Source organism: Venturia canescens, chromosome 3 (genome assembly GCF_019457755.1).
Source record: "Venturia canescens isolate UGA chromosome 3, ASM1945775v1, whole genome shotgun sequence".
Classification (NCBI taxonomy): domain Eukaryota; kingdom Metazoa; phylum Arthropoda; class Insecta; order Hymenoptera; family Ichneumonidae; genus Venturia; species Venturia canescens.
The window spans coordinates 12,462,048-12,483,766 of NC_057423.1; the positions used below are offsets into that span (position 1 = coordinate 12,462,048).

The window sequence follows — 21,719 nt, forward strand, 5'->3', positions numbered from 1 at the left end:
ATAAACGAAAATCAAATTCTCTCCGACGCCGGTTGCGTTGTATTGAAACTGAAAACCATTGTGTAGCAGCGCCGATTGTTGCTCATTCCCGCGCGCCAAGTGGGGAGGAGAGTGCGCTTGCGCCGATATCGTCAACAAAGAGTGGGGGTACTCGTCACAAACTCATCACGAGGGCGCCACTCTCTCGTTTCCGCCGAGTTCCTCTTCCGTTTTTCTTTGGGCTCGAGCTAACCCCGCGTGTGCTTGTTCTCTCTTTTGGAGCTAAGGCCTGAATCGGCGACTTGCACCTTTTTAAACATCCATCCATCAACTCAACGTCGATCTAATCAACAAGAAAATGACGACTAAGGCTGAGCTTGCTTGCGTTTACTCCGCACTTATCCTCACCGATGACGATGTCGCGGTTACTGTAAGTAATTTTTGCTTTACACTCAATCCTCGCTTCCCTTCATGCTTATTTGTAGTTTCGAATTTTTTTTATTTATTTTTCATAACTACTATTGCATCGATTCGATTGTTTGTAATTCAACTTTTTTTAAATTTAAATTTGATGGAGAAATAATCCCGACAATTCACGTAAATAAACGCGCATTTCAGTCACGTGACTGATTTCTTGGTTATTTCTACATGAAATCAAATGTGATAGAGTTCTATTATCAATTTTTCTTTAAGGGCGAAAAAATCCAGACCATCTTGAAAGCCGCCAACGTTGATGTTGAGCCTTACTGGCCTGGCCTCTTCGCCAAATCCCTCGAAGGTGTGAACGTCAAGGAACTCATCACTAACATCGGTTCCGGTGTAGGCGCTGCACCAGCTGGTGGAGGTAAGAATTACTTTAATTTTCTAACTCAAAAATATATCAATGCATAAATAGAAAAATGATCACAGTATCGAAGAATTTCTCAGCAAACAGAACTTGACAATCTTAACGCCACTGCTCTCGTGTCATACAATAGTGTCATTCCGGGCTTTCTGTACAGTAGAATTTAAAAAAGCTTGGATTGATAAATGCGAAAAATAGATTGAAAAGAATGAGGTATCACAAAGATTTATATTTTAGAAATATGCAAAAGCACTGAAAGAATCTTCATCATGAAAACTGTGCTTGAGAAATTTTCCTAATTAACGGCTTGATAACCAAATTTTCAAGAAGGAAATATAAGAAACAACTTTGATCCTACCATTTCCACTAAAATTTGTATGTTACGAGTCAATTTGATTCTCCATTCATCCACCAGACTGGTACAATTCAGAGCCAGTAAGGTCAGCGATTTGGAGGATATTAAAAGAAGGAGAAAGTTTGTCGGGGCCGATTGTTTCAAATGTTGGACCTAGATTTTCACTGCCGATAGTTATAAATGATAAACTTTAAATGCTTTCGACGGAGTAAAGAAGTGGATTTAAAGAAAAAGAAATATTAATTTGATGCAGTTTGAATTTTAATGCAGAACAGTCAATCAGAAAAATTGGCATTCATTCTTTAAGCAATTGTAAAACAGTTGGAAATTCATAGTTGTCAAAGAAATTCCTTGAAACATCTTTCATGGAAAAGAGAAATAATTTTATAACGCAATGAATTTACAGCACCGGCAGCTGTTGCTGCTGCCGCGGAAGCTGCACCGGCCAAGAAGGAAGAGAAGAAAGAAGAACCCGAAGAAGAGTCCGACGACGACATGGGCTTGGGTAAGAAAAAATTGCTTAACTAAAAACTTGAGATGCATAAATAAATGAACCAACATTCCATCTGTCACACACAACGAATATCTACACATTCGTTTATTGCCAAGAAAATTCAATGATTATTCAAAGCATGTGTTAGCTACTGAAAAATACTGTGAGGACACAATTTTTGAATGAGAATAACATATCAAAAAATATTTCCGATTATTCTTGTCGCGTATTTTAGTGCCATTTTTAACGAGAACATTTCACTCTTCTGTTACAGGTTTCTTCGGTTAAACTCAGGTATCGTCGGTGACATCATTTTTACTATGTAAAATGACAAAACAATAAATAAAATTTAAAAAAAAACTGAAAAAGAAATTGAGGATACAGACAAATGATTCAAAAGTGCGATCCCTTGCTCTGGTCCCGTGAATTATTCAATAAACGTATCGTCACGTGGTTTGATACAACCTTTTTTCAGTTCTAGTACCTTAGAAATATCGCCGGTTTTATAAAGATATCATTCGAGTCGGAAACCAACGTTTAGGTATTTGAAATCGGAGAATGACTCGCGACTCGTGAAATAGGAAGAAAACTACTTCAAAAAGTTGTGCCCACTGGCCAATTCTTTTCCTTTCCCAAAAAGTTAGAGTGCGGCGACTCGAATGATGTTTCTATTGCAACACGATATTCCGGGTGTATTTCGAGGTAATGTTTTATTATACAAGTTGATGGATAATCAACATCAATATTCAATTCACATCGATCATTATTCATTAATATTTTGTTTTTTTTGTGTTCAATAGTATATATTTGTATATAATAGATTTCTCTCTTTATGCTTAAAATTAATCGTACAACGAAATGTTTTCACAATCGACTGTCGCGTCGGATTTTTTCCTTTTCGTCCTTCTTTCTTTAGTTAAAATACGCCATATTTGGGTAAATTTCATTCTCGCGAACAAACATCCAAATTTGTTATTTTTGTATCTATATACGTACATTTAATTTGATACATAATGACATGGGTACCGAAGAATCAGATAATTACAGTACTGGCGTTCCCAGCAAACGAGTGACGTTCATTCGAGAAATTGTTTTTACAAACTTTTGGCAATAGTCGTTATTCTTGCACAGGAAATTTTTGAGACCCTGTGAATGTTTTACGTATTTCTAGTTACGAATTGAAATTCAATTCCATTAACATTTCCGTACTTGACGATTTCATTTCAAGATCTGAAAAATATTCGGTTTTTTATCAAATGTTTTCATGTTTATTTTCGTAGCGGGATCAGGAACTCGATTTACTGTTAATCGATATTGGAAAAGAATAATTTTTCACACAATTTTTTAAGTAATCTTTTTGGAAGTCGACATTCGGTTGAATTCGTCAAATGCTGAAATTCTGATGGAATGTCATTTTTTTTTACTGAATTTCGTGTTTGGAATGGATTTGAAATAGAACGAAATTCGGAAGATTTGTTATTTGAATCCTTTTCGTAAATATTTTTTTTTTTTGCTATCGTTGGAGTCCTGAATTTGTGGTAGTTTTTCAGGAAATAATGACGTATTTTAGTGATTGAGAGTGGAAAAATTAGAAGGATTCGTGTCATATTTTAATCTATACGAGTATTGAGAAATGTGCAATCTTATAAGCTTGAAAAATCGGAAATTGTGATCACCAGAATTTCATTTTAAGTGTAAAAATGGAAAAAGTTGTGCGATTTTTTATACTGAGCTTTTTTAAAGATCTGTTGAAATAATGAAACAAAAATTTGTACGTTTTGACGAGAGTATAAAGAGGAAAGTCGAGAAGAGAAGATGTTTGAGATTTTTCGAATACAATTTTAAGCAAAATGCAACAAAAAAGTTTGTAAAAAGCCATTTTTCACAAAGCGTTCACCAGAGTGCGGGTGCGCGATTAAAAACTATCTTAAACGAATTTTTGCAGGTCTCTGTAGTGCAACAGCGAGTACCAAGTCGCTCGGCGAAGGAAATCTGAATATTTTTTTTCAAATTCGTCAACAACGAAAACTTGATTTAGATTTTTTTTGCATTTGTGTTTTAGAGCATCAGAAGCAAATTTCAGAGATTTAATTTCGTTGCGGTAGGGAGGAAATGGTAAGAAGAAAGCTGAATAACGTTTCGTGCGTTTTCAGCCAGACGAAATTTCCATTCGCCTTTGTTACAGTTCACCGAGACAAATAGTGGATCGCTTGCATCGTCACTTTGGACGACCGAATTAACATTGTTTCGCCAAAGAACTTTGTCTCCAAATTGCTCTCGGTTCTAACATCAATTTACTTTTGTTTTGTTATTCTTTTGTTCCTTTCAAGCAATCGTTTTTCCTTGAGCAGGGAAAAAGTGGTCAAATTATCCGCCTCTTTTCTCAGGTCCGGTCAACGTGATCCATTGAACCGAAGCTCCTTTGCCGGCGAGCACTCGTTGAAAAAGATCTTTTCGATATTTCGATGACACTTCGCAACGTCCTATCAGCTCGCCACTCGTTTTTAAAATTACAAACTCCAGGCTACAAGCTCCGAACTTATCGTCGCCAAGGTCAAACGTCAAAACGTCGTTCCATACCGGACTGCTTACTTCTCGACTCACAGCTGTTCTTTTCCTCTTCAAAGCTTTTCCATCCTTCAATATCGTCACCTGCGACATTCGACATGAAATTTAAAATTCTATTAACCGAAAAATCAACCAACGAACGTCCTCTCAATAATAATTATTATTCTATAATTATAATCTTTGTTCAAAGTACTAAGGAAAAGTTGTTTTCCTGACTTATGAAGAATTTTTTGTCCAATTAAAATCATGAGAATCAAAATTCATTTGAATTGAAAAAGCACAAAAATTATTTCGATCGCTTTTCAGGTGTGTTCGTCTCGGCAGCAGTGACATTTTCTCACTCTCAAAAAATCAAAGATTCGGATAAAGATCTTTCGGGTAAAAAGATATGCACAGAATTTTGATTTTGCTGAAAAGTGCTTCACCTTCACAAGCAGTCCAGAGGAATTTCCACTTTCATCGGTATCCGACAAATTTATCGCTCTGACAACGATAACAGTGAGTTTGGCAGCGGCTGAATCATAGAAGAGTGAAACCATAAGTTCGCCGAGTGGATCCGCTCGATAAATGCTCCCCTCAGCTCCGTATCGAAGTATCGGTTTGGTCAAAAGGACTGGTTTCGTGTCGAGGAGTTCCGGTCCCAGGGGAAGTTTAACTCGAATGTAACCGATTCCACGATGTCTTGAGACAGGATCGAAATCGTAGAGAAGAACCTCCAAGGTCATGCCGGTCAAAGAAGTCGTCTCGAAGACAAAATCTTCGTCGAAAACTGGTAAAAATTGCATTTCAGCATATCAAATTTTATTAGATTTAAAAAAAAATAGCTTCATCATAAAATATGGAAAAGTGCGTCATTTTTATGTGAATTACCGACAAATGTACCAATTTTATATTCACTTTTATCGACAAGGGTCGATCGCTTACGCTATTTACGTTTTTTCTTTTAATATCGATTTTTTTACCAGGATTCAAAGTGCGACTGTGTACTCGAGTCTGCCAGGTGTTACTTCGATCTGGCAGCAGACGAATTTTGGCATACACGTCAGCCGTACCGCTTAATTCCCTTGGACGAAGATCTCGAGCCTTTAAAATAAGAAAAATTACATTCCATGACCGTGGCAACGATGTTAGACAGAATATTTGCGTGCACTGTCCGAAAAAATGATTTTCGGACCTCAAGAGAAAAATAACGTTAGAACGAGTCGATAAAATTGATCTAAAGAAAACAGTTTTTGGTCTCGATCGCAAGAAAAGCTTAAAGTCGAATCAAATTTTCAACTTTTTAATTCATTTTGAACCCACTAAATGTTACCTCGAGCAATCGAACCGTGAGAATTCCAGCCGAAGAATCATAAGCTATGCTCAACTGCAATTCGCCCCCGACTTCGTCCAGCGATGACGAAGACGACCATGAAGATTGCTGCAGCAACGAGTGAAAAAATATTAAAAAATGAAATGCCGAAGAAAACAAGTTTTTTTTATTTGATTCTTAAATCAGAGTCCTTAATTTTGATTAAAAAAAAGGAAAAAAAATTAAAATGGATTCGATTCGAAAATATTTTTAGAATTTCATCGGTAGCTTCCAGCTTGTTCGACTCTCTGAAAATCGTCAACCGGGGCCAATTCCAAGAAAATAGAAAGTGAGAACGAAAAAAATATTGATCGAAGAAACGAGAATTCGATCGAATTCGTGAGAGTTGATTATTTCAAATGTCACGAAATGTACTTTTTGGAAAGCTGCAGCTTCGCTTTCGACGCTGCTCAATCTCGAGCCCGTTGATGCCCTCGGTTGGGGTTTGACGATGACCATACGATCGTCCGATGCAGCGACAGCGCCCTCGGGGAGCGGTGGAGCGATTGGGCTCACCGGCGTTCTTGGAGGATCGTCATCTCCGCCCTCCGACAATCGTTGAATAACTGAGACAGGTTTCACGATTGAATTTCTGACGCTTTTTATTAGCTTTGTGACATTTTTTATTTTGTTTTCATTCATATTTTTGTTTTTTCCTCCAAAATAGTTGAATTTTACCTTCCCGTGAATCGAGGATGCTCGTGTCATAAGGAGGATCCCGTCGCACCCACTCAACCCCCTCGAGCTCGTTGCCGTCAATCTGACTCTTGTTGTTATCGAAGTTGAGACCAGCGCTCGCTACGTTTCCCAATTCGATGAATTCTTCTTCCGGCGACTTAGCTGCTTCTTTCGCTCTATCCAGCAGGTCTCTTTCGAACCTTCATGGAGATCGGAAGAAAAAAACGAACATCGATCAACCCGAGTCCGGGGAAGCTGCATCGGTGAGTCGAAATAACCAATTTTTTCAAATAGAACCTCCATAAAAATGAAAATCCTCATTTTCGTAAAATTCGCACCTTCGAAAAAATGTGAACGTTCAGGAAACAGCGATTAGGTGAAAAAAAAAAAAATATACCCAAGTACCCGCTCATTTCAGACTTTTGGCAGAAGAAATCCTTACGAAAAAATTATATCGATAAAAATGAATAAAATATCGAAATAAAATAAATTACAAAAATATGGGAAAATAAAGGTCACGAAATAAGAGTTTACGAAGATATGAAAATAGCAAACTAGTAAAGCTGACTAACCAATTGAGGGGTCCACCACCGGTCGCGAACATTGGGAAACGTCGTCGGCGAATGCACATAGCGTAAACCAACATCGCCGATATAGCCCCAGTCGCGGCTCCGACAGTTCCGAGTACAGCGACCGTGCCAGCGCTGTGTCCATCCATCTCGGTTTCGGATCTGCTTTGTCGATCATAAACAAAGACTTTCAACCAACAATAGAGGAACGAGATTTATTATAAGTTTATCAATGTCTGATGAGAATGGGGAGGATTCCGAGTCGAGGAAAGCTTCGCTAACAATGATTCATCGACCAATCTCGCTCCCTAAGAGCGATGCACAAGTGAGAGATAATTGTCTCCGGATTCTTTCATTAGCGCAACGCTTCGTTGGGTAGTCGTTAAAACATGAAATTACATAATTAACGGGATTAACTCGGAAACGTTTGAAAATAAAACAACTTTCGGGCTTTCATAAATAGAAAAAAGATTTTATAAACTCATTCCATTCAAGTTTTCTCGTAATTTTTCAACAAAATTTCAACTTTTTTCAATCAACATTTAAAGAATTATTAAAACTCGAGTATTCGTGTATTTACCAATTTATTCTCATTCAAATATCAACTTTTATGCTCCTCTCAAACGTCAAAGAATTCTTCGATTAAATTCCATTGAAAATATTCCATGACCGGCCAAAAGTTAACAATTTTTATTATCTATGTTATTGGAAAAACTAAGAAAAAAAAAATGGCTCGTAAATGAATTTTCTTCCAATAATTGATTATTGGGTATTTTGTGTTCGGAACGAGGCTCGTGAATGTTGTTTACGGACGATTTCATGAAAATAATAAACACAGGGAAAAAAATCAACCGTTAAGTTCTCTCATAAGAGAAAGAACGATAATTGTTGAGAAAAATATAAAAAATTGTAAACTCACCGGTAGGGGGACGAATATTTCACCAGGCATTACATATTATTTCCGCTTGTTCGTTCACTCGTCTCGACCCTGAAGCACACACAAGAAACATTACAGAGTTTTCTGCAAAGTCCGTCCTTTACGCAAGCGTCGACAGAGCGCTCGTCAGATCTCCGCCTGAATTTTCCCCCGCGTGTATTTTCGTGTGTCAGTGTCCGTGTGTTTGTTTGGGACGTGCACGAAAACTCCTACGTATAGTTAGCAGAAGAGTTATACGAATATAGATAGAATTTTATTTCACGGACCAGTTGATTCGCGACCCGGAGAATTTCCGGTCTGCCTCTCTCTTTCTCTCTCGCTGTAGTGTCATACCCTTCAACCATTGCCCTTGAACTTTACGATGAAATATCTCGTCGCCCATTACCCTCACAAATTCCTTCAGCCTCATAAATAATCGACATTAAATGTTCACCATCAATTTTCAATTGGCAACAAAAATAACGTCGTCATAATACTTTCATTACAAACCTCGTTGATCGAAGGAATGTCGAAAAACGTGGCAACATCGACCCTCGTCGAGGGTCATCACGACATTTATTGCTGTGTTATTTGACTGTTGGCTGAACTACAGAAAATCACGAATTATAAACATCGCAAGAGAAAAGAGTTGATAAAATTCCTCTTTGTAATAAAACGCGAGAAAAAAAATCATATTTTCCGTTCATTTTTCCAACAATTTAAAACCTCTTTTTATATCAGCTTCAACGAACTCACCCAAAAAATGAAAAAACCTTGATTTACTCAATTGCCTTGACAAAAAAAATCGTGATCGAGAACGTTTTTTTTTTCAGTTTTGCTCACAATTGAATTTTAATATTAGTCTGTTATTTACATAATTTTTTATTATCATTTCAAGAAAAATCGAGGAAACTAGGCCTAAATAAAAACCTAAAATTTGACCGTATTATCAAGGCTCAAATTATGTGGGTATAGCACGATGTATTCGAGATAAGCTTCCAGATAATGCCACATCGCGTCCTTATAAGTTCCTCGATGTACAGATATACCTTTTCAATAGTCTAAGCTTCTCTCCGGGGATCAGTAAGATTTCGGGGTAAAAGAACGTATATAAAGGGTGTCGAGACGACATTACACAACCCTCTGTTTCTCAACACGTTTCTCTCTTCGCTCGAGCGAACCTCGGAGAGAACCGCTCGATATCTCAGGGGCAATCGGGCACTTTTTCCACCCCACGAATTAACTCTCGCATGTACATCCGTATACATATATACGTATATACGGAAAGCCTGACGACGTGAACGAAAGTCGCTCGATTTATCTTTATCACGGTAAAAATTTATTTTACTTTTATTCTTTTGTTTTTCTTTTGGGCTCTTCGTGGAACTACCGCAAACTGCTCACACTCGGAATAACCGAATCTTAGGATGGAGCGATCTTTTCGTATTGATAGAAAAATATCGAGTTTACCAAGTCCCACGAATTCGTGGGGACATTTTTTACTTCTGTCGTGTTCATTCGTAAATAAATCTTTCGTTCTTATCGACCCTTCAGCAGGTAGAATATTTCGTCGCGCGAACAGCTTATAATGTCTCCGTTTCGTAAATTACTCGTACGATTTTTCATCGCCTTCGAAACACTCTAGACGAAAGTGGGAAAATTTTATTCTATTTTGGAATAAATCGCCTCGCTTCCTCGTGAAATAAATCATTAGAGGAAAATCAGTTTCCTTCGTTATTTTGTAAAATGACGAAATTGTTGTTCAGTCAATAGTTTATATGATTTTCAATGAGAAAAATCAAATGTGATCGAAAAGAAATTTGGATAACGGATTTGAGGAAACTTCTGATTTCATCGGGTCACTGAAATGGACTATTTATTTATGTCTGTCAAATAAATGATGAGCGAATTGACGGAAAGATTAAAAAACCGTCTATTCGGTCGCAGCTACAAGGTCATTAGTTCGACAATTACACGTGTCAATTTTCTTATAAACGAGCGACAAATGATTTATTCACTACATTCAACTTTGTTACTGGAGAAAATTAAGTGCTCAAATTATATGAGAATTACACGATAAACAAGCTGATTCACTCTGATATGAATGGTGAAATTAATTAGTAAAAAGGATGATCGAACGATACCGTTATCTCGGCTTTGTGCCTGCTTTGTCGTAATCATACCATCAATTAGCGTGACTGTTCAAGTGTAATCGGAGCTCGTCAGGAGTGTTCAGTTGCATAATTAGTAATTCAAATAATTGCCCAATAATATGTCAATTGAATGGCAATCCGAACGCGATATTACGCGTGATTTGAAAGCACTTATTTCTGCTCTAAAAAAAACAATACGAAATTGTCGTATGAACCATATGGCGGAAAAAGTTTCATGCAGGTTCAGTCGTTAAATACTAATGAAAAAAGTTGTCTCGTATGTAGGAGTGCAAACGAGAAACGAAATATGCGAAACTTTCGAAGCGCTGTATTTCGTGATATTTCGAAGTTTAATTTACCGAGTAACTTCGTTCGAGAATTTTCAGGTTAATTTTGTTCCTCGAGCGTTGGAAGGGTTCATCAAGACTCCTCATTTCAACATTCTCGTTATCCAATCATATAAATATTTGAGGGAGCCGAGATATTGCTAAAATTCCTGGCATAGTTTCGTGGCCTGACGTCACTGAATATTTTCCAGAGTTCTCAGTCTCACCTTATCGCTTATTCCACAGTTCGTGTGTTTTACGCTTTTTATTATTTCGTTGTCGCATAGCAGGCAAAAATAAATTTCAATCGATCGTTCTCCCTTATTTGAATACAGAAGTATTTATAACCTCGAAAAAATAATATTAAAAGAATGTGTATCGATGAAAGTTAACTGTTTTATGGGAGGGAAGTGCTTGTGATGGGGTTAGTTTGGTTCGTTCGAGCTGAACGATACTGTGTAGGAGCTGTCATAAAGCCCGGGGGCTTGTTTGCCATCATCCCACGTATATATGTTCCTTAATTTAAAGCTCGTAAAACCGGCGTGTACGGAGATCAACTGTAACGCCACACCGGATGGAAATTGAACTCAAAGAAGCCATAATCGAATTTTCTATGTGCGACCAATCTGAAAGTGTTCGTATTAATACGCACGCTGAGCATTCGGTCATTAGGTTCAGCGTCTGATTTATTTTGACAGAGTCGAAATAATAGCCACTTTTTAAAAAGAATATTTTTTTATACGAACGAATGTATCACGAAAATGTCTCCCCAGTTCGAATTTCTAATCGCGACGTAGTTTTCTTGCGGGTCTGAGCGATTCTGTGTGTTTTGTTCGGTTCAACGCACTGACACCGACACCAACGACATTTTCCGTAATGTACGACGATTAGTATTTGGATTACCTTGCTCAGGATGAGCGTGGCCGTAGCGTCACGCGTGCACCCTCGTACTGCCGGCTATAATATTCTATACTATCTCAAAAAGCATATTTCCCCTCGCGGACGTTAGTTGTAAGCTCTCGTATATACCACTCGCGAGGTATTGCGATAATATAAAAAAGGAGGGTGTGGGTCCGGCGCGCCGGGACACAACCCAATGCGCATGCTCGACGACGAATCTCACGAACCTCGCGCCTCTCTGTCCTCTTTCCTCCTTCACCTTCAGCGTCCTCTGCCGAATAAACAATCTCGTTTGGCCTTCAGCCCTCGCGAGAGACGTCGCTTTTTCTTTTTAGCTTTTTTTTCGCAGCAGCCACGGCACGAGGGTAACGCAAAAAAATTGCTTGAGGCCATGCAACGAGTAGTTGAATATTTTGTTTTTTCCTGTGTACTTTTTACCTTTTGACAGCTTTTTGAAGAATCCTTTTTGGAATTGTTAATTTCTGGGCTTTAGCACCATTCGGTGTTATTCTGTTTTCCTGCTGTTCCTGATACAAACGAACGAATAATCGCTTTTCGTACGCAAACATTTTTAACGTTGAAAAACCATAAAAGATTTTACACCTCTTTCGCTTATTCCCTATTTTTTCATCAGCTGTCATAACTGTTGTTTTTTTTAAATAAATACGTCAAAAAATCACGACATTTCCTCTCTTATTTTAATTCTACAAGTCGATTATTTCCGACACTCATGAATAATAATATATTTCATGTTTTCTACGTTCGAAAGGGACGGAAATACAATAATTTCTCGTTATACGATACACGATGATCGATCGTGCTTTAGAGAATATTTTTTTATTTCTACATTACGTTTTTTGACAAAAAATGTTTTTAAAATCGGCTATGGAGCAGGAAAGACTTTAGCGTTTGCATACCCCATTCTAATTTCGTTAGTAAATATGGAAAGGAAATTTAACCGAAAGAAAACTCATAAAAAAATTGTAAACAATGTATACGAAACAAAAGTAAAAAAAAAACTGTCATTCAATGACTAACCGTATTTTGAGAAAACCAAAAAAAAACTAGTTCCATCCGTCACAAATATTTTTTTAATGACCGAGCCATCGACGACCATGGAATTGAGCCATAAAAAAATGCAAGCAGCAAAGAATTGATAAAAAAAATAACAGCGAATTCGACAATATAAAACGGGCTACGAATATTAGAATTTTTATTTACCAGTGAAATGTTAATATAATAAACTTTTACGAAGCAGAGTATTTTCAGTCGGTTTTTATTGGGTTTCGGAAACTTTTTCTGTGCAGTTGTACAGTGTGGAAATTTCTGTGTTGCACAACGCGAAGAACACCCACATGTGAGCTACGATATAACGTCACTGATGTACGCTTGCACGACGCTTGAAAATTTAAGTTAAAAAAAAATTAAAATTAGTTCGAAAGCTAGAGACGTATGTTGAAGTGGAGTTTTGATAAACAGATTTCAAAGAAGACCGAAATACCCTGGTAACTTTGTCTTATTTATCGTGCTCGTTCCCCTTTACTATCGTTTACACTATCAATATACGCTCACGCAATTCACTAATGGATATTCCTAATCAACATTGAATGCCATTAGAAGCTGATTACATTCGCAGTTCAATACGATTAACGTATCTCTCATAAATCCATTCGCTAATACAACTTTTGGAGAGATTTGCAAATAACAATCTACAAACGTGTTTACTCTCTTTGTCCTTGGTTCGTTCATTATTGTCCTCCGCGCTCCGAACATGGGATTAAAACTTCGATAATTAATTTACGATCATTTGCTCGATAAAAAGTTCCATGTCACTTATTCATGATGGATAAAGGTTTTTTATGGGAATTTCAAGGGATTCGTTTTGCACCCAACAAAATACAACCCGCCTAAGTTCGTGAATGTTCACTTTTCGAATCCAAGTCCGACCTTCCCGACCTACCGACCATTACTGAATCGGAGAACGGAAAAAATAATAGAGTTCAGTGGCACCGACTGGCGAGTATGCGTACTTTAAAATCGCTTTCGATTCAACGGTTGGTAAAGTTGAACGTGATGAAATTGGCTTCCGGCATTACTCTGGTGTTACCAACTGCCGTTGCGGGTAGTGTCGTTACTGTCGTTCCCGGAGTAGCAGCGGTGGAGGCGGCTGCTTTTATATTACGACGCAGCGACTATCAGGGGATGGTCGGTCAGTCCAGAGTCTAGGACTTGGAGACTTTTGTTGAGCAAAAAATTTCTGAATCTGACAATTGATTTTTCGATTGGATTGTGTCGGAAGGTGCCCCCTAAGTGTGAAACCAATTTTTCGTTGTCCGAAATCGTGAGCTTCAGCGGCCATCTTGAAAAACGCGTTTTTGAAAATATCTCGAAAACGGTGAGTTTTACGTTAAAAATGGTAACATCCTTTTTTGTAGGGGATGAAATTTCTCATCTTTTTTATTTCAAACTTTTTTGTCTATTGTTAATGTTTTATGAGATATAGTTGACTGAAAAAACCAAATTTTAGTTTTTGGAAGATATCTCGAAAATTATTGGAAATATGATAAAAAATATGGCGATCAAAGTTGTAGAGATTGAAATTTCCTACAATTTTTGTATAAAACTTTTTTTTGTAGAATCGATAGTTGCTGAGTTATAGCACAATGAAAGTAAAAAAGGTAAAAAAAACCGCGATGAGTGGGAATTCTTAAAAATCATAAAATTTTAAATCCTCAAAAAGCATGAAATTTCTGTTCTGTGATGGTCGACAGAAATTTTTGCGAAATCTGCTTAAAATGTTAATAAGATGATCGAAACTCGACTCGAAAAATTGTTTCATGCTTTGATTGATGACAGAGTCAATGTTGCTATAGCTGAGAAATATTTTACGAAAGAGGCTTTGAAACTTGTTAAAAATCGTTGAAAAAAAGTGAATATTTTCCATTGTAGCAAGTGCTCTATTAATTAGGAAGAATTTGAGATTTCAGTAATTGTTTCGGACTTGTTCCTGATACAGTACTAAAACCATGGTTTCTCGAAATGTATTATTTTTATGAGACTTGGACGTTTCATTAAAATAAATATATCTGTGAGACAACAGTAACATTTCTTTATTGAATTAAAATGATTTTTTATTTAAATTTTATTGTTCCTTTGAAATGTATCTGTGCATTCAATGTGAACTCTACCGGTCGCTTCAAATGTATCTTTAATTCTTTATTTTTAAAATTATGATACATCATTATTTAAAATTATTTATTCATGTACTGATTTTGTTTATCCTTATACGATCAACGTTTTTTCAGCATTTTACTCACCTCAGCACATGTCGTTTGTTTTCCAACTTTCATTTCCAAGTTGTGGTCCAATTTACATGGCGGGACATTTTTTGCATGTTCGGATGAATTACGTAACATTATTCGTCCGGATAAGCATCCGAAATTGCACATCCAAACGAAAAACTTTACAAATATTCGTTCTCGCGCGAGGATGATCATAGACTTTTTGAGTGATTTTTGGAGTACACTTCCGGAAGCTCTAAACCGCGGATCGGGTTCAAAATTTGTAACTGTCAAAAAAACAAACAAAAAAAAGTTATCGGCTCCGAGAGTGCTGCACGGCTTACACGAAATCTTTTTTTTATAATTTTTTGTCTACGCTAATATACTGAAATCTCTAAATGAATTTTGGATTTCGTGATCAAATTGAATCACTAGATCTGCTTACTTGGTTGAAAAAAATTGAATTCTCAATTTTTGAATCCGGTGCCAAAGGGAATTTAACGTAAAGGGGTTCGACCACCAAGAACTTCATATAAACCTCATATTTTTATTTAAAAAGGATTTACAGAGTTTTGTGTTTATGTAAGGATCAACAGCGAGACTCGGCAAGAGTGGCGCACGGAACAAGAAATATCACACGGATAAATAATCGGAAAGAAGAAGTAGAAAAGAAATAATAATGATAAAAATAATAAAGAACAATCTTTATTCGTGGTATGCGCGGTACGCTGTGACCATAGAACGAGCCGGCGGATCGTTGAATCACAAATTTTGAATTTGCAAAAATATTGCCATTCGTTCAGTCAGGATTACAATTTTTCATGTAAATTACTTTGTTTTTTTTTTTTTTTTTTTTTAATTTCATTCCTACGTGTCAGTAACTGTCGCGGTCTTATAGTTTCATAAAACTCATCCATCGTATGGATCGAGGTTAAAATATTTTCTGCGATATTGCTTTTCGTTTGTTGTAACGTTGCTGTTTGTTTCTTTCTTTTTTTTTGCTTTTTAAAGAGTTCTTTGGCAAAACTTATTACACATATGTTATCGTTACAATTAATAAATAATAAAGAGCATTAAATAATAATCGTAATGACAAATAATATTAATTCCATGATGATAGTAATGATAATAGCAATAATAATAGCAATAATTATAATCAATAAGAATAAAGACAATAATAATAATGATAATAATAGCAATAATAATGTGAACGATAACAAAATGACGATTCGTGCATTATTCGTTATCATCAACCACGCACTGTGTTTTTTTTCTTCAATTATTGCTAAATAAGTAACAATATAAAAATGCACGATGATTCATTAGGATACTGCGGAAGTGGGAGAAGGAAGAGGAGAGGGTATATTGAACTTTGGGAAATAATTGTCTAACCTGTTTGGAAAGTTCTCATCGGTAAATTGTTTACAAAAACGAGAAAAAACAATATCTATATGTGTAAAAAAAAAAAGATAGTAAATAGCGTCCACCCGTACAAGTTGACAAGATCATTTTTGACGGCCATTTCTCGTTTGTTTTTCTTGTCTCTCGCGTCCTGTTGTCACGTCGAAGACCGTTACTGTTTGATCGTTTGTTTGGGTTCTTCTTTGCTTTTCGTCTTTATCACTTGGAGAATCGAACGTTCTAACGAGTATTCGCTGAGCTTCGATACATTCGACACACTCGACGTATATATTTTTGTTGTTTTTTTTTTTCACACTTCCCAAATATTTCCATCAACAACTCGCACACTCTTTTGTTCACATCTCGCTCAATCGTCTTTATTTTCTTTTCGTTACGTTTTTCGTTTTTTTTTTTTCAGTTCCATACCACGTCACTACAATATATTAAATTTTAAATAGCTTTTAGAATGAATTAAGGGGTCTCCTAAAGTTAGTCTTAACTCGTACGTGGAATAAAATAATTGTATCGTTATTACAATATTATCTAGAACGTTCGAAGGGACCCGACTGAGAGAGGACGGAAACGTTGATCGATTCAGTCGCTTTTGCTTTGCCTTTGTTATCGTCCAACTCATCTCTCGTCGTTCGCTACGCACCGCCCATTATTCGTACGAAATACACCGATTTCTCGTGAACCCACTCGATTTACCGTTAAAATTTTGTTTTCTCAGCTACTTACTGATTCATTCGTGAAACTTATTTTTTGTTTAAACATTTTTTTCTTGGAATTAAATAAGCAAATCAAAACAGCGGTAATTCGTCACCATTTTCGTCGTCGTTTGGTATCGTTGTTCCATCATTTTATAATTGATGTTATTTTATTTTGTGATAGTGAAAAGATTATAGAATAAGTTGTGAAATGAATTTCTATAATTGAAAAATATAAATATTTGCTGGTGAAAAATGCGTTTATTGACAGAACAAAGAAAATCCATTTTCAAAGTGAACGAATGTGAGTTTTTCGAATGTTCACTTCAAACGTCGAGTTACGAATCATTGAATCGACGAATGGAGCAAAAAAATCGAGCACTTGGTGCGTCACGAGCCTCCCGAGCGTGATTTTATGACGAGAAAAGAGTAATAACGAGCAAAAGTGTTCTCGCGAGGATTGTCATCGGTGATTTCATTGGCTGCGATAATTTGGGGAATGAATTCCGATGAAAAAGTTCGTCGCAGCATTTTCGGTGGTTCTCCACAAGAACGAACCAAACGAATAACTTTAAGAGTACTTTTTACAAGAATTTAGTGAGAACTTTCGTCGTTCGTCTTTCCCTCGGGTTTCGTGAATGAATCAACCTTTCGATCCTGTCAGTCGGTAAATTTGTTTAAATAAATCGGTCAAACCGTCGCGAATCGATCGACTCTTAATTTACAGATCTTTTATTAAATCTTACTTATTTACAGTCCTGTACTACATCATCGAGATGAATTAGAATCTAAACCGATTAAATCGTCGTCTTTAAAATCTCGAACAAAAAAAACGTATCTTTTTTTCCTCCCTTACTCTCGACGTTCTTTTCTCTTCGTACCCTCGTTATAATTCTCCATGTGGTCTTTGGTCTCTACAAAAAATATATATAGTATTCTTAAACGTTAGGGGATCGTAAATCGACTCGTGATTAAAAAATCTCAATAATGTTTTTTTATATATATATTTATGTATGTGTGTGTGCGTGTGTGGGTGTGTCTGTGTTTATATATAATCGATATTATCCAACTAACGTTATCGTTGGGATTGCTGGATCCGGATAAAAAGGGAGGAGGGAATGGGATTCGAGAGGGTCGAGGGAGCTTCTTGTGAATTTAATACTAACGGAGGAATTATAAATTAATCTACCTAATCTATCAAATGTCCCGAAGACTGTCAACGAAAAATTATTTCTCAAAAGTTTATCATCGATGTTCCAGTCACTCGGGATCATTTTGTTTCGCTGTAGGGGGGGCATTGGGAAGATTTCATTAAGAGTACGAGAAACACCGGATCGTCATCGATCTTCGTTTTGTCGACTTCGTATAGCTCATCCCCCACAAATTATTATTCTCCTTCCTTTCTTCTGTGAAGAGATCATCGGTCAATATGTATTTATAATGTCAATTGGTTTTTGTTTGTTTGTTTGTTTTTCGTGATATGGCTTCCTTTCGACCGATCGTCGATCTTCGTCCTGCCTAGGACTCGATTCCGCGTCTCGCGAGGTCGTTGCTCAAGCTTTTTTTTTCGATTTTCACTTTATTTATTTATTCTGTCGAATGAGCTTTGCCGAGGTTGCAATTGAACGTCAGAAATCATTCGAGAAGCCCTTTGCAAAGGTTCCTCCTCGGCAATCAAGCGAGATAGAGATCGGTCGGGGTCGAAGCGTGATCGGGCTTCGTGCAGGCACTTCCGGTCGGCGAGGCTGCGCTCGCTCCGCTGCTTGCACGCGTCGCTGCCAACGGCGAACGACTCGCTACGTCAGCGCTGCTGTCCGGACCAACGTTGTTGCAGTTGCCCTGTTGCTGCTGCTGTTGTTGCTGTTGCTGCTGCTGCTGCTGCTGCTGCTGGTGCTGCTGCTGGTGCTGCTGGTGATGATTATGCTGCTGCGAATTGTGGGAAGACGCCAGCGTTTCCCCGTTGCAGTAATAATATGTCGAGTCTGCAATGACAAAACAAACGTTCCATTTTGAGACTCGGCACACTCGCACGATCAAACGTACGTTCAATTTTTTTTTCAACTGATCTATCGCTCACATCGGGACGAACGAAACGTCACTTGGGAGATTCATCTTCCAAGTGACGTTGGTAGACAATGAAATTTTTATTTTACGAGTTTCGTATTCATTCCGAATATCCTTTGTGATTATTCGATAATCGATTCAATTATAAAATCGAGACGGAAATTAATCGAAGGAAAATGGAAAATAATTAAGTATCGTTCCATACTTTTGCTTTTTTCAAATATTTCTCGAAATTATTCGCTGAATTATTTGAATTTGAGTGCCTGTACAATTTTTTCCCAATTTTTTAAATGCTTCTCAATACAATTCTCCAAGATATTTGTTTTTTAATATTTTCTTCCATTACTTCTCCAATCGATTCACAAAATAATTCATATTTCTTTTTCCCCCAGCGTTCTCGAAAAGAAGAACGTTCAAATTCCACTTTTTTTTCGAATGTCTCTAGAAATAATTAGTAAAAAAGATTCTTCGCAGTTTCGTAGTTAGCCCTTTTCTTGTTCGTACAGTTTTTGCTCACTTTTGTTTTGTTTGGTCCCTAATCTAATCGGTACTCATACTCACTGTTTACTTACTGAGCAACCCGCTTGTCGCTGCCCCATAACCGTATCCACTGTATGGCGCGCTCGAGTACTGCGAATATGCTGCACTGTACGCGTAATCGCCCCCGCCTTAAACGACAAAAAACGTAAAGAATTAGATAAGAATTGAAAAAACTGAAAAAAAAAGCTGAAAAAGTGATCCAGAAGATGTAAATGGACAAAAATAAGCACAAAATCCATAAAAACATGTATTTTTCTTGGTGCTACGTGCAGAAATGCGAACAAAACAAAATGCGTAACAGCGACACTATTGGTTAAAAATAGTGAGCATTTGCAGTCACAGCCAAAAAACAGACTGCGAACGATCAGACCAAAAAACTAAACAAATATTTTCCAGTAACTTTTTACCCACTCAAAAGTGAAAAAAACATTGACGAGATTCACGATACTCAAAATTTTCGACGATACAAAAATTTCGACGGGAAATATTCCATTCCAAATTATACGAATATCCGATAGATACAATTTCGTAGCGCCTGCCAAGAATGAATGATCAACAGAATTCCACTAATTTTAAACGACCAGTAATTTCGATATCAATCAAATATTTCGTCGACCAAACTCAAAAGATTTTCGTGAAGCGTAATGTATTTCCGAATACATTTATCGCCGGATTCAAAAACTTGTAAAGCGTACAAAAACGTCGATAAAACGACAGCAATAATGAAAGTTTTGAGCTGATTCAACAAATTTAACACAACAGAAGTAGCCTTGCACGAAATAAATATTTTTTTCATCAAGCACAGCAGATTTTGGATAATTGCGATAATTTTCGAATATCCTGAATCTCTTAAGCAGGATGGCTGCACTCGTCAAAATGATAAGAAATTGATCAAATTTGGTGATAATGTTCTTCAACATCAAGTGCGAAGACACAATTTTTTTCAAAATTTTCTTCTGCTTAGTTATCGAGTAATTACGCATTAAAGCAGATTTCTTATGCCCGAAATGTATATGCCTATATATATGGAAACGCTATGCTTATACACTTGAACTTTAGTGATCAATTACTCGATAACTGTACAGAAGAAAAATCTTAAAAAAATTGTATTGTCAAATTTAGCCCTAAAGAATATGTTCACCAAATTTTATTAAATTTTTAATGTATTTAACATGGTTTCGTCGGTAGCCACCCTCCTTAATCGGAAGTTGTGGAAAATTTATGAAAAAAAATCGATAAAATGACAAGAATAACGAAAGTCAAGTTAACTTCGAAAATGAAGCAGGCTTTGTTCATCCTTACCTGTCGCGTAGTGTCCAAAACTGGGTAACATGGTTGAGTAAGGTGGTATCGAGGAGGCTACTTGAGACTGGGAGACCGGTGACTGCAGGACGGTGAGTCCGGGATCACCGCCAGGCGTGTTTGAGGCTGAGGGAGTAGCGTTACCTTCGTTCTGCAGCGAGACTGGTGGACTTTGTTCGCCAGTTCCGTTCCCGACTCCGACGTACGATATCGCGACGGTGCTGCCTTCTATTTTTTTCAACGATTCGCCATGCACAAGACAACGTAACATTCGTATAATCAAGCACAATATAAAAAGTACGGCGTAAAACAAACAAACACAACGAGACCGTGACAGAGCTTTTTTGACATATCGGGCTGAGGACAAAACGTTGATTAAACGAACAATTGAAGAATGAGGCGAAACTGAGTGACCAGAAAAATGAGTCAACGCGCACCGAGAGAAACGATTTTGTTGGGGAAATGAAAATTCATTTTTCCTCGAGAAAAATATCTGATTCGATACCGGCAACGAAGTATTTTTGAGGTAAGACAAAATTTTTGAATTCTGAGTTGACTCACGATAAAATCGCCAAATGAACTTCCAAACGATCACCGTTTAGCCAATCAAATAATGAGATGCAAACAAACGTTTGTATTTGGAAGCAAACCAAAAGTACACGTAAGTATCTCAAAATAAAATATAATTGGCTTCCAACAGAAGAATGATGAAATCCTCTGGACGTCCGTAAAACAAAATGAATTAAGTTCAACAAACGATTTTGTCCTCAGCCGACGTTTCGTAACGAAATAAAGAATGCAAGAAGCAGAGGAAACAGCTCGTAACGAAAGGCTCAAAAATCGATAAAACTTCAATAATAATGAAGGAGTTAATAAAACCGAAAATCGGACTCACCGGTCGTGTGGTACGGTGACATATTAGCTCCATCGAGTGTTTGGCTCAGCTTCAATTCCTGCATGGTGAGAGGCGCCAAAGGTGTTAATGTGCCACCTGTACTCGTATCGAAACAGCGAAAAAGTTTGAGATTAGAAACTCGTCGAGGTGCGGAGATGAGCAGAAGGAGAAGGAAGGGTTAAAAGAGAGCAAGAATCCGGAATAAACGTTTATTTACAGACTGTTTTTTGTTCGCCGGGAGAAAAGCTCCGTCATATGGAAACAGCAGAGTCCCACGGGGACCAGGGAACGTTCGGAGAAGCATGTAACTTCTTTCATCCGTGGAGATTGTCAGGTCGTTTAAATAGCGCAGTAATACAATGCTCATGCATTATGAAGGGGTTGTATCAAACTGATA

At 37.2% G+C, this 21,719-nt stretch overlaps 3 protein-coding genes and 1 long non-coding RNA gene across 11 annotated transcripts in view; 2 read left to right on the plus strand and 2 right to left on the minus strand.

The window, feature by feature from the left end:
- The first annotated feature begins 175 nt into the window (after positions 1 to 175).
- On the plus strand, positions 176 to 2,021 carry RpLP1 (Ribosomal protein LP1). Its single transcript, XM_043414537.1, has 4 exons — positions 176 to 409; positions 673 to 823; positions 1,585 to 1,683; positions 1,946 to 2,021. The coding sequence occupies exons 1-4, from the start codon at positions 338 to 340 to the stop codon at positions 1,957 to 1,959; spliced, it is 336 nt and encodes a 111-aa protein (XP_043270472.1). The 5' UTR covers positions 176 to 337; the 3' UTR covers positions 1,960 to 2,021.
- On the minus strand, positions 1,746 to 13,086 carry Sytalpha (Synaptotagmin alpha). 4 transcript variants are annotated; one of them, XM_043414534.1, is made up of 9 exons: positions 12,858 to 13,086; positions 7,757 to 7,825; positions 6,841 to 6,999; positions 6,269 to 6,468; positions 5,966 to 6,156; positions 5,552 to 5,659; positions 5,202 to 5,322; positions 4,665 to 5,008; positions 1,746 to 4,323 (listed from the first exon to the last, which is right to left on the minus strand). In XM_043414534.1, exons 3-9 carry the CDS (start codon positions 6,984 to 6,986, stop codon positions 4,039 to 4,041), a joined length of 1,395 nt encoding a protein of 464 aa, XP_043270469.1. In that variant the 5' UTR covers positions 6,987 to 6,999; positions 7,757 to 7,825; positions 12,858 to 13,086; the 3' UTR covers positions 1,746 to 4,038. The 4 variants fall into 4 exon arrangements, with proteins under 4 accessions (XP_043270469.1, XP_043270470.1, XP_043270468.1 ...); XM_043414535.1 differs by lacking the exon at positions 12,858 to 13,086 and adding an exon at positions 11,571 to 11,589; XM_043414533.1 differs by lacking the exon at positions 12,858 to 13,086 and adding an exon at positions 11,136 to 11,270.
- Positions 6,051 to 21,719, plus strand: part of LOC122408014 (uncharacterized) — a 99,956-nt gene continuing 84,287 nt past the window's right edge. Inside the window, exons 1-2 of the long non-coding RNA XR_006260329.1 lie at positions 6,051 to 6,165; positions 6,258 to 6,531. This is a non-coding gene — a long non-coding RNA (uncharacterized lncRNA). The remainder of the gene's footprint in view (positions 6,166 to 6,257; positions 6,532 to 21,719) is intronic.
- sv (shaven) overlaps positions 14,941 to 21,719 on the minus strand; it is a 147,889-nt gene continuing 141,110 nt past the window's right edge. For 3 of the 5 annotated variants that reach the window (XM_043414527.1, XM_043414528.1, XM_043414529.1), the window contains 4 exons: positions 21,323 to 21,418; positions 20,428 to 20,655; positions 19,158 to 19,253; positions 14,941 to 18,503 (listed from right to left, as the gene is read on the minus strand). In XM_043414527.1, coding sequence (XP_043270462.1) covers positions 18,196 to 18,503; positions 19,158 to 19,253; positions 20,428 to 20,655; positions 21,323 to 21,418 — 728 coding nt within the window. In that variant the 3' untranslated portion in view covers positions 14,941 to 18,195. Of the gene's footprint in view, positions 18,504 to 19,146; positions 19,254 to 20,427; positions 20,656 to 21,322; positions 21,419 to 21,719 lie in introns of all 5 variants that reach the window. The other 2 variants (XM_043414532.1, XM_043414531.1) reach the window with 2 other exon arrangements.